The sequence below is a fragment of the Pan troglodytes genome, chromosome 1, assembly GCF_028858775.2.
Source record: "Pan troglodytes isolate AG18354 chromosome 1, NHGRI_mPanTro3-v2.0_pri, whole genome shotgun sequence".
NCBI classification, from domain to species: domain Eukaryota; kingdom Metazoa; phylum Chordata; class Mammalia; order Primates; family Hominidae; genus Pan; species Pan troglodytes.
Window position 1 is genome coordinate 69430933 of NC_072398.2, and position 12065 is coordinate 69442997.

At 39.7% G+C, this 12065-nt stretch overlaps 1 protein-coding gene across 3 annotated transcripts in view; it reads right to left on the reverse strand.

Moving 5' to 3' along the window:
* Positions 1–1539: 1539 nt before the first annotated feature.
* The window catches only part of TDRD5 (tudor domain containing 5), a 91872-nt gene continuing 81346 nt past the window's right edge, over positions 1540–12065 (reverse strand). For all 3 annotated transcript variants that reach the window (XM_003308619.5, XM_514031.7, XM_009439117.4), the window contains one exon: positions 1540–2125. In XM_003308619.5, coding sequence (XP_003308667.1) covers positions 1878–2125 — 248 coding nt within the window. In that variant the 3' untranslated portion in view covers positions 1540–1877. The remainder of the gene's footprint in view (positions 2126–12065) is intronic.

The window sequence follows — 12065 nt, forward strand, 5'->3', positions numbered from 1 at the left end:
TCATAATCCCCATCCAGTTTGCAAGGTGTAAAATTAGTCCCTATCAGATTATGAAACCAACTATCAAACTTGCAAAAAGGCTACCCAGCTTTGGCAGACTTCCTTCTGGTATCTGGGTGCTATTATAGAGGGGGTTACAGTTTGGCTTACTAAATGTGTATTTCCATCAACCCTTACGACATACTGCTTCTACCAGAGTCATCTTGCCCCAAACCCAGTTTAGTGTTCACCTGGAAAAGTAAAATATAATATCAGATTTGGCTTCTTCTTTAAAGGAAGAATCAAAAGTGCCATCACTTCACAATGAATTTTCTTCTTTTGAAACACATTTTGTCTAATTATCTAAAATTATATGAAAAACTGCTCCACCGGTTCATACCAATTAAGCATCATATATATATATATAATATTTAACCATCACATTATATTTAACTGTCCACTGACCCTCCATATAACTCTCCACCTGCCTTCTCCAATAAAGATGTCTGATACAAAATCACAAAAGCCCAAAACTCTTTCATCAGTTGGATTAACTATCAGTGATGTTTCCAGATTACTTTTGTCTTTTTTTGTCAATTAGTGTATCCTTACATTATTCTTATAGATATATTGGAATTATAGGTGAATCTGAGCTTTTAAATTGTACGACATTTAAACATGTTTTCTCTAAGGCTTTTAAACAGAAAATGATCAGTAAAGACTTTTGGTTTACCTTTGTCTCATGATAATACTCTGAATGTATTTCTGTATTTACCCCCCTCCTACTCCCTTCCTTAGTGGATATTTTGCTAATTAAGTAGTTGGGAAGGAAAGAGGAGAAATTCCTTATTGTAGAAAAAGAGAGAGGAACCAGGAGACCAGCTCTGTCATTTAATGCCAAAAAAAGGAGGCCTTAGAAGAGCAGCTATGTGGGTGAGAACCTTCTTGTTACATGAAGCATGCTATTTACATCTCTTTCTCAGATTTTACTTCTAAGAAATGATTCTGTTTTTTCTCAGATTTTACTTCTAAGAAATGATTCTGTTTTGGGGGTTAATTCTGTGAGTAAAATATTTTTAAAATCTGGGTATAAGTCAAATCTGGTAAAAAAAATTAACTAGCATTACTCACATTTTAAAATTTCACCTTCAGTCTTTTTTGATGATCTATACTATGAGCTCAACAGACTACCATTATCACATTTCACAGAATCTGACCTCAGAGAACGTCATGTTATATAAATGCTTAAACAATGCCACTGTTGAACGATTGCTACATTAAGGCTCTTGGGAACTGTGATAATTATAGAGATGACTCAGCTACATTTCAGAAATTGCCTTTACTGCAAACAGCTTAATTTTTTTGAAATGTAAAAGTATTCGTATGACCAAAGCTTCAGGGTGTAGATTTTCTTATTGATCCCAATATTTCAAAGACATAATGGTACTCTATGATATAGAAGACTTCAAGTTAGAAAGCAGCCTTAAGAGTCAGACATCTTTTTTTTCTGGAGATAGGAATGTGAGACTATTTTGTCTTGCCAAATATAGATCACAAACATTAGTTTTTCAATTTTCATTTATCAGTCATGATAATGTACAAGAAAAACAGAAACACAAAAAAACATTCCTTTAAACTACATTAAAAACAAAGGTGAACAAAATGACACAGAATAAAATAAAATCAAGAAAAATCAAGATTAACAGTAAATATCAATACTTACTTACACATCAAAGTAGACTGTTAGCATAATAAAGCTAACATATAGTCACAGAAAGACAAAAGTATCAATGATCAAGATACTATTTTGCTCCAATAACTCCTCATTTTGGCCTGGGAGTTCATCAAGGCCTAAGCGGCTGGATTCTGTTTTTCTCCTCCCTCCCTCCCTCCCTCCCTCATGCTTCCATCCTTTTCACACTGGGGTACCAGTGTAGGAGGCTCCTGGATGTAGCTAACCGTGCGGCAGCACCTAAGGCAGCAGTGGCTGTACTTCGAGGAATGTAGAGCTTCTGAGAAATCTGGCACTCATAAGACAAAATCAAAGACAGCTGGTCCACAGATTCTTGACGCTTGTCTTTGTACAATGTAATAGCACGGCTGCTAGAAAAATCTTCATTCTTTAGGATCTCTGGTGAGCTTTCCACTGGAAAAGAAAGAGTACACAAACATCTTTTCAAGGGGTACTCATACTCACTGCCTTCTCTCCCCCATTCTAGTTCTATACTAATATGTGTTACAATCATTTTCTGTTAGGTAGCGACAATTACCAATGGCTAATCAGAGAAGATGAGACTTAGAAACCAGTCAACAAATGGAAAGGAAACGGGGAATCATGAATTGAGATAAAATAAATCTTGTCAGGATGAAGGTAAGTGAGAGAGGGAAAATATACCTATGAACAACGAAGGGATGCCTTATTTCTAGGAATGTCATAAAAATAAATTGGATATAATGGAAATCCCAGAGAAGAGCTCATAAGTGCTTCTATTTCCTTCCAGCACTAAGCTAAATGGTGTCCCACAGGCATTCTATTGCCAGAGTTGTTCCAATTCCAAGTCTGTGCCAGGGTAAAAATAAAACCATCCTAGACTGTGGTTGCTAAGAAGTCCCCCAAACCAGTTATCAGCCATAAAATAAATGCCGAGAGGTTCTAAGATGGCTGAATAGGAACAGCTCCAGTCTACAGCTCCCAGTGTGAGCGACGCAGAAGATGGGTGATTTCTGCATTTCCAACTGAGGTGCTGGGTTCATCTCACTGGGGCTTGTTGGACAGTGGGTGCAGGACAGTGGGGGCAGCCCACAGAGCATGAGCCGAAGCAGGGTGAGGCATCACCTCACCAGGGAAGCGCAAGGGGTCGGGGAATTCCCTTTCCTAGCCAAGGGAAGCCGTGACAGGTGGCACCTGGAAAATCGGGTCACTCCTACCCTAATACTGCACTTTTCCAACACTCGTAGCAAATGGCACACCAGGAGGTTTCTATCCCATGCCTGGCTTGGAGGGTCCCACGCCCACGGAGCCTCACTCACTGCTAGCACAGCAGTCTGAGATTGAACTGCAAGGTGGCAGTGAGGCTGGGGGAGGGGCGCCCGCCATTGCTGAGGTTTGAGTAGGTAACCAAAGTAGCCAGGAAGCTCGAATTGGGTGGAGCCCACCACAGCTCAAGGAGGCCTGCCTGCCTCTGTAGACTCCACCTCTGGGAGCAGGGCATAGCTGAACAAAAGGCAGCAGAAACTTCTGCGGACTTAAACGTCCCTGGCTGACAGCTTTGAAGAGAGTAGTGGTTCTCCCAGTGTGGAGTTTGAAATCTGAGAACGGACAGACTGCCTCCTGAAGTGGGTCCCTGACCCCTGAATAGCCTAACTGGGAGTCACCTCCCAGTAGGGGCCAACTGACACCTCATACGGCCAGGTGCCCTTCTGAGATGAAGCTTTCAGAGGAAGGATCAGGCAGCAACATTTGCCGTTCTGCAATATTTGCTGTTCTGCAGCCTCTGCTGGTGATACCCAGGCAAACAGGGTCTGGAGTGGACCTCCAGCAAACTCCAACAGACCTGCAGCTGAGGGTCCTGACTGTTAGAAGGAAAACTAACAAACAGAAAGGACATCCACACCAAAACCCCATCTGTACATCACCATCATCAAAGACCAAAGGTAGATAAAACCACAAAGATGGGGAGAAACCAGAGCAGAAAAGCTGAAAATTCTAAAAAATCAGAGCTCCTCTTCTCCTCCAAAGGAACGCATCTCCTCACCAGCAATGGAACAAAGCTGGATGGAGAATGACTTTGACGAGTTGAGAGAAGACGGCTTCAGATGATCGGTAATAACAAACTTCTCTGAGCTAAAGGAGGATGTTCGAACCCATAGCAAAGAAGCTAAAAACCTTGAAAAAAGATTAGATGAATGGCTAACTAGAATAAACATCATAGAGAAGACCTTAAATGACTTGATGGAGCTGAAAACCATGGTATGAGAACTGCGTGATGCATGCACAAGCTTCAGTAGCTGATTCGATCAACTGGAAGAAAGGGTATCAGTGACTGAAGATCAAATGAATGAAATGAAGCAAGAAGAGAAGTTTAGAGAAAAAAGAGTAAAAAGAAATGAACAAAGCCTCCAAGAAATATAGGACTATGTGAAAAGACCAAATCTACGTCTGATTGGTGTACCTGAAAGTGATGGGGAGAATGGAACCAAGTTGGAAAACACTCTGCAGGATATTATCCAGGAGGACTTCCCCAACCTAGCAAGGCAGGCCAACATTCAAATTCAGGAAACACAGAGAACACCACAAAGATACTCCTTGAGAAGAGCAACTCCAAGAAACATAATTGTCAGATTCACCAAAGTTGAAATTAAGGAAAAAATGTTAAGCGCAGCCAGAGAGAAAGGTCAGGTTACCCACAAAGGGAAGGCCATCAGACTAACAGCGTATCTCTCTGCACAAACTCTACAAACCAGAAGAGAGTGGGGGATAATATTCAACATTCTTAAAGAAAAGAATTTTCAACCCAGAATTTCATATCCAGCCAAACTAAGCTTCATAAATGAAGGAGAAATAAAATCCTTTATAGACAAGCAAATGCTGAGAGATTTTGTCACCACCAGGCCTGCTTTACAACAGCTCCTGAAGGAAGCACTAAACATGGAAAGGAACAACTGGTACCAGCCACTGCAAAAACGTGCCAAATTGTAAAGACCATCAATGCTAGGAAGAAACTGCATCAACTAACGGGCAAAATAACCAGCTAACATCATAATGACAGGATCAAATTCACACATAACAATATTAACCTTAAATGTAAATGGGCTAAATGCTCCAATTAAAAGACACAGACTAGCAAATTGGATAAAGAATAAAGACTCATCAGTGTGCTGTATTCAGGAGACCCATCTCATGTGCAGAGACACACATAGGCTCAAAATAAAGGGATGGAGGAAGAACTACCAAGCAAATGGAAAAAAAAAAAAAAAGCAGGGGTTGCAATCCTAGTCTCTGATAAAACAGACTTTAAACCAACAAAGATCAAAAGAGACAAAGGCCATTACATAATGGTAAAGGGATCAATTCAACAAGAAGAGCTAACTATCCTAAATATATATGCACCCAATACAGGAGCACCCAGATTCATAAAGCAAGTCCTTAGAGACCTACAAAGAGACTTAGACTCCCACACAATAATAATGGGAGACTTTAACACCCCACTGTCAACATTAGACAGATCAATGAGACAGAAAGTTAACAAGGATATCCAGGAACTGAACTCAGCTCTGCAACAAGCAGACCTAATAGACATCTACAGAACTCTCCACCCCAAATCAACAGAATGTATGTTCTTCTCAGCACCACATCACACTTATTCCAAAATTGATCACACAGTTGGAAGTAAAGCACTCCTCAGCAAAGGTAAAAGAACAGAAATTATAACAAACTGTGCCTCAGACCACAGTGCAATCAAATTAGAACTCAGGATTAAGAAACTCACTCAAAACCGCTCAACTACATGGAAACTGAACAACTTGCTCCTGAATGACTACTGGGTACATAACAAAATGAAGGCAGAAATAAAGATGTTCTTTGAAACCAATGAGAACAAAGACACAACATACCAGAATCTCTGGGACACATTTAAAGCAGTGTGTAGAGGGAAATTTATAGCACTAAATGCCCACAAGAGAAACCAGGAAAGATCTAAAATTGACACCCTAACATCACAATTAAAAGAACTAGAGAAGCAAGAGCAAACACATTCAAAAGCTAGCAGGAGACAAGAAATAACTAAGATCAGAGCAGAACTGAAGGAGATAGAGACACAAAAAACCCTTCAAAAAATCAATGAATCCAGGAGCTGGTTTTTTGAAAAGATTAACAAAGGAGATAGAACACTAGCAAGACTAATAAAGAAGAAAAGAGAGAAGAATGAAATAGATGCAATAAAAAATGATAAAGGGGCTATCACCACTGATCCCACAGAAATACAAACTACCATCAGAGAATACTATAAATACCTCTGTGCATATAAACTAGAAAATCTAGAAGAAATGGATAAATTCCTGGACACATACACCCTCCCAAGACTAAGCCAGGAAGAAGTTGAATCCCTGTATAGACCAATAACAGGCTCTGAAACTGAGGCAATAATTAATAGCCTACCAACTAAAAAAAGTCCAGGACCAGTCAGATTCACAGCCGAATTCTACCAGAGGTACAAAGAGGAGCTGGTACCATTCCTTCTGAAACTATTTCAATCAATAGAAAAAGAGGGAATCCTCCCCAACTCATTTTATGAAGCCAGCATCATCCTGATACCAAAGCCTGGCAGAGACACAACAAAAAAAGAGAATTTTAGACCAATATCCCTGATGCAAAATCCTCAATAAAATACTGGCAAACCAAATCCAGCAGCACATCAAAAAGCTTATCCACCATGATCAAGTGGGCTTCATCCCTGGAATGCAAGGCTGGTTCAACATATGCGAATCAATAAACGTAATTCATCATATACACAGAACCAAAGACAAAAACCAAGTGATTATCTCAATAGATGCAGAAAAGGCCTTTGACAAAATTCAACAGCCCTTCATGCTAAAAACTCTCAATAAATTAAGTATTGATGGGATGTATCTCAAAATAATAAGAGCTATTTATGATAAACCCACAGCCAATATCATACTGAATGGGCAAAAACTGGAAGCATTCCCTTTGAAAACTGCCACAAGACAGGGATGCCCTCTCTCACCACTCCTATTCAACATAGTATTGGAAGTTCTGGCCAGGGCAATCAGGCAGGAGAAAGAAAGAAAGGGTATTCAGTTAGGAAAAGAGGAAGTCAAATTGTCCCTGTTTGCAGATGACAAGATTGGATATTTAGAAAACCCCATCATCTTAGCTCAAAGTCTCCTTAAGTTGATAAGCAACTTCAGCAAAGTCTCAGGATACAAAAATCAATGTGCAAAAATCACAAGCATTACTATACACCAATAACAGACAAACAGAGAGCCAAATCATGAGTGAATTCCCATTCACAATTGCTTCAAAGAGAATAAAATACCTAGGAATCCAACTTACAAGGGATGTGAAGGACCTCTTCAAGGAGAACTACAAACCACTGCTCAACAAAATAGAAGAAGATACAAGCAAATGGAAGAACAATCCATGCTCATGGATAGGAAGAATCAATATCATAAAAACGGCCATTCTGCCCAAGGTAATTTATAGAGTCAATGCCATCCCCATCAAACTACCAATGACCTTCTTCACAGAATTGGAAAACACTACTTTAAAGTTCATATGGAACCAAAACAGAGCCCACATTGCCAAGACAATCCTAAGCCAAAAGAACAAAGCTGGAGGCTTCACGCTACCTGACTTCAAACTATACCAAGGCTACAATAACCAAAACAGCGTGGTACTGGTACCAAAACAGAGATATAGACCAATGGAACAGAACAGAGGCCTCAGAAATAATACCACACATCTATAACCATCTGATCTTAGACAAACCTGACACAAACAAGAAATGGGGAAAGGATTCCCTATTTAATAAATGGTGCTGGGAAAACTGGCTAGCCATATGTAGAAAGCTGAAACTGGATCCCTTCCTTACACCTTATACAAAAACTAATTCAAGATGGATTAAAGACTTAAATATTAGACCTAAAACCATAAAAACCCTAGAAGAAAACCTAGGCAATACCATTCAGGGCATAGGCATGGGCAAGGACTTCATGTCTAAAACACCAAAGCAACGGCAACAAAAGCCAAAATTGACAAATGGGATCTAACTAAACTAAAGAGCTTCTGCACAGCAAAAGAGACTACCATTAGAGTGAACAGGCAACCTACAGAATGGGAGAAAATTTTTGCAATCTACCCATCTGACAAAGGGCTAATATCCAGAGTCTACAAAGAACTTAAATAAATTTACAAGAAAAAATCAACCCCATCAAAAAGTGGGCAAAGCATATGAATAGACACTTCTCAAAAGAAGACATCTATGCAGCCAACAGACACATGAAAAAATGTTCATCATCACTGGCCGTCAGAGAAATGCAAATCAAAACCACAATGAGATAATATCTCATACCAGTTAGAATGGCGATCATTCAAAAGTCAGGAAACAGCAGCTGCTGGAGAGGATTTGGAGAAATAGGAACACTTTTTCACTGCTGGTGGGACTGTAAACTAGTTCAACCATTGTGGAAGACAGTGTGGCGATTCCTCAAGGATCTAGAACTAGAAATACCATTTGACCCAGTCATCCCATCACTGGGTATATACCCAAAGGATTATAAATCATGCTGCTATAAAGACACATGCACATGTATGTTTGTTGCAGCACTATTCACAATAGCAAAGACTTGGAACCAACCCAAATGTCCATCAATGATAGACTGGATTAAGAAAATGTGGCACATATACACCATGGAATACTATGCAGCCATAAAAAAGGATGAGTTCATGTCCTTTGTAGGGACATGGATGAAGCTGGAAACCATCATTCTGAGCAAACTATCGCAAGGATAGAAAACCAAACACAACATGTTCTCACTCATAGGTGGGAATTGAACAATGAGAACATTTGGACACAGGATGGGGAACATCACACACCGGGGCCTGTTGTGGGGTGCGGGGAGCGGGGAGGGATAGCATTAGGAGATATACCTAATGTAAATGACGAGTTAATGGGTGTAGCACAACAACATGGCACATGTATACATATGTAACAAACCTGCACGCTGTGCACATGTACCCTAAAACTTAAAGTATAATAAAAAAAAAAGCTGAAGTAATTAGTTTTAATTCAGAAGAAATAAGAATTTAAACAAAATGGCTGGAAATGCGATGCTTGAAATTTCCTAATAGCCAAGGAAGGGGATGCTAAGCACTCTGAGATGTGTACTCGTAGCTGGTCTATAAACGGCTTATTACCTGCCTACAATGAAAGAAGGCCCTTTTTCTGGCATCTAAACCAACACATTGTTTCCTTCAAGAAAGTCCTGCTTAAAAAAAAAATTCAGGTGAGCTAAGCAACGTGTTCAGCAACGTAGCTGCTTGAATACTCTGGAACAAACTCCTTACAGTATAGTCCACTGCTGCAAACCCTTCAAATTGGCACCAGTATGTAGACCACATTTTGAATAGCACTGTTCTAGATCTTAAAAACATAGATTTCAAAAAATTCAGAGAAAAAGGAGGCATAATCCATTATTTTATTCATCTTTGCATTTTTAGCATCTAGCAGAGTAACATGTAGTATATGTTCTACACTTTTGTGATGAGTTATGTTCGAGAAGGATTTGACAGCGTATTCTAAAAAGTGAAATTCTGATCATAAAACTATCGTGTCTATTAGAGAGGAAAAAGAATAATTTTTAATTAAATAATGTGATTTTACAGGAAGTCTTAGGTGAGCTCGGATATCAAAAGGTATGAAAAGCAGGAACACGTGACCAAGGATTTGAGAGTAGCAAAATTTCTGCTTTCAGTCATGGTGTTTTTCAACGAGAATATTTACTCTCTTGCCTTACACAACTGGAAAACTGGACAAAATGTATGAAACAACAGCTTTCAGACATTGAACAAGCATCCCAGGACAGTGACCCCTGAGAGAAGGCAAACTGTAAGTGCTTTAGCTCACTGCCCGAAAAGAATTTTCAGGCTGTAGTATGAGAAGGAGGAATCCAGACTGAACCAGGTAGTCTTACTGAGTTGAGAAAACAGACTTCAGAACTCAGAAAGGCCAGTCATCTAAAATTTGTGGATATAAAGTACCAGAGAGGAGGCAGCTGCAGAGAGAGACAGAGAAGAAACTGAGGATCTGCTGAGAGGTCTCCTTGAGTCTTGGAATGAGTAGTCATCTGACTCCTGTGTGTGTCAGCAAACTACCAAGGCCAGGGAAAAACTACCAGAAAGCAGCAGGCAGAATAATCATTAGATCTTACGTTGGGACAAAACAGTTTGTGTTCTCACCAGCCATAATGGAAAGACATCCTAACACATGCAACATCAAGTCCATCAATAATCTCAGAAGGTATTAGGTATTGCCTAAATAGCAGAGCCAAACCAGACCTAGACCACAGGCTTTTCCAGACCAGCCTAATAAACCTAAAAGGAACACTGAAAGAAAAAAAAAAAAGGGAAATTGAACTGCATCTCCCCACCCCCCAAAAAAAGACAGGAAGAAAAGGAGAAAGGGAAGAAATTAAGCCAACACACATATACACCATGGAATACTATGCAGCCATAAAAAAGAATGAGTTCATGTTCTTTGCAGGGACATGGATGAAGCTGGAAACCATCATTCTCAGCTAACACAGGAACAGAAAGCCAAACACCGCATGTTCTCACTGAGAAGTGGGAGTTAAACAATAAGAACATGGGCACAGAGAGGGGAACATCACACATTGGGGCCTGTTAGTGGGTGGGAGGCAAGGGAAGGGATAGCATTAAGACAAATACCTAATGTAGATGACAGGTTGATGGGTGCAGTAAACCACCATGGCACGTGTATACCTATGTAACAAACCTGCACATTCTGCTCATGTATCCCAGAACTTAAGTATAGTAATAATAAAAAAAAGAAATTAAGCCAACAATGGAAGTGTACCAGTCTTGTTCAGTTTCTAATTCAGTGTGTTTTTCTTTTTTTTTTAAGACAGAGTCTCGCTCTGTTGCCCAAGCTGGAGTGCAGTGGTGCAATTTCGGCTCACTGCAACCTCCGCCTCCCAAGTTGAAGCGATTCTCCCAAATCGGTAAAGAGGAAGTCAAACTGTCACTGTTTGCTGATATGATTGTATACCTAGAAAACCCTAAAGACTCATCCAAAAAGCTCCTAGAACTGGTAAATGAATTCAGCAAAGTTTCAGGATACAAAATTAATGTACACAATCAGTAGCTCTGCTATACATCAACAGTGACCAAGCTGAGAATCAAATCAAGAACTTGTGAAAGGAAAATATCTTGCGCCCGCAAAATCACTAAGGAAAACTCAAGTTGGAAACTGCTTAGGGTAAACCTGCCTCCCATTCTACTCAAAGTCACTCCTCTGCCCACTGAGATAGATGCATATCTGATTTGCCTCCTTTGGAAAGGCTAATCAGAAACTCAAAAGAATGTAACCGTTTGTGAATCACCCATCTGTGACCTGGAAGCTCCCTCCCTGCTTCTTGCCTTTGCTTCAAGTTGTTCCAACTTCCAGACCAAACCAATGCACTTCTTACATATATTGATTGATGTCTCATGTCTCCCTAAATGTATGAAACCAAGCTGTGCCCTGACCACCTTGGGCACATGTCATCAGGACTTCTTGAGGCTCTGTCACAGGCACATCCTCAACCTTGGCAAAATAAATTTTCTAAATTAACTGAGACCTGTCTCAGATTTTCTGAGTTCACAAACTCAACCCCTTTCACAATAGCTGCAATAAAAATAGAATACTTAGGAATATAGCTAACCAAGACGTGAAAGACTTCTATATGGAGAAAAACAAAACACTGCTGAAAGAAATCATAGATGACACAAACAAATGGAAACACATCTCATGCTCGTGGATGGGTAGAATCAATATTGTGAAAATGATCATACTGCCAAAAGCAATCCACAAATTCAGATCAATTCCCATCAAAATACTACCATCATTCATCACAGAACTAGAAAAAACAATCTTAAAATTCATATGGAACCAAAAAAGAGCCCACATAGCCAAAACAAGACTAAGCAAAAAGAACAAATCTGGAGGCATCACATTACCTGACTTCAAACTATACTATAAGGCCATAGTTACCAAAACAGCATGGTACCGGCATAAAGATAGGCACATAGACCAATGGAACAGAATAGGGAACCCAAAAACAAAGCCAAATACTTACAGCCAACTGATTTTTGACAAAGCAAACAAAAACATAAAGTGGGGAAAGGACACCCTATTCAACAAATGGTGCTAGGATAATTGGCAAGCCACATGTAGAAAAATGAAATTAGATCCTCATCTCTCACCCTATATAAAAATCAACTCAAGATGGATCAAAGACTTAAATCTAAGACCTGAAACCTTAAAAATTCTAGAGTATAACATTGGAAA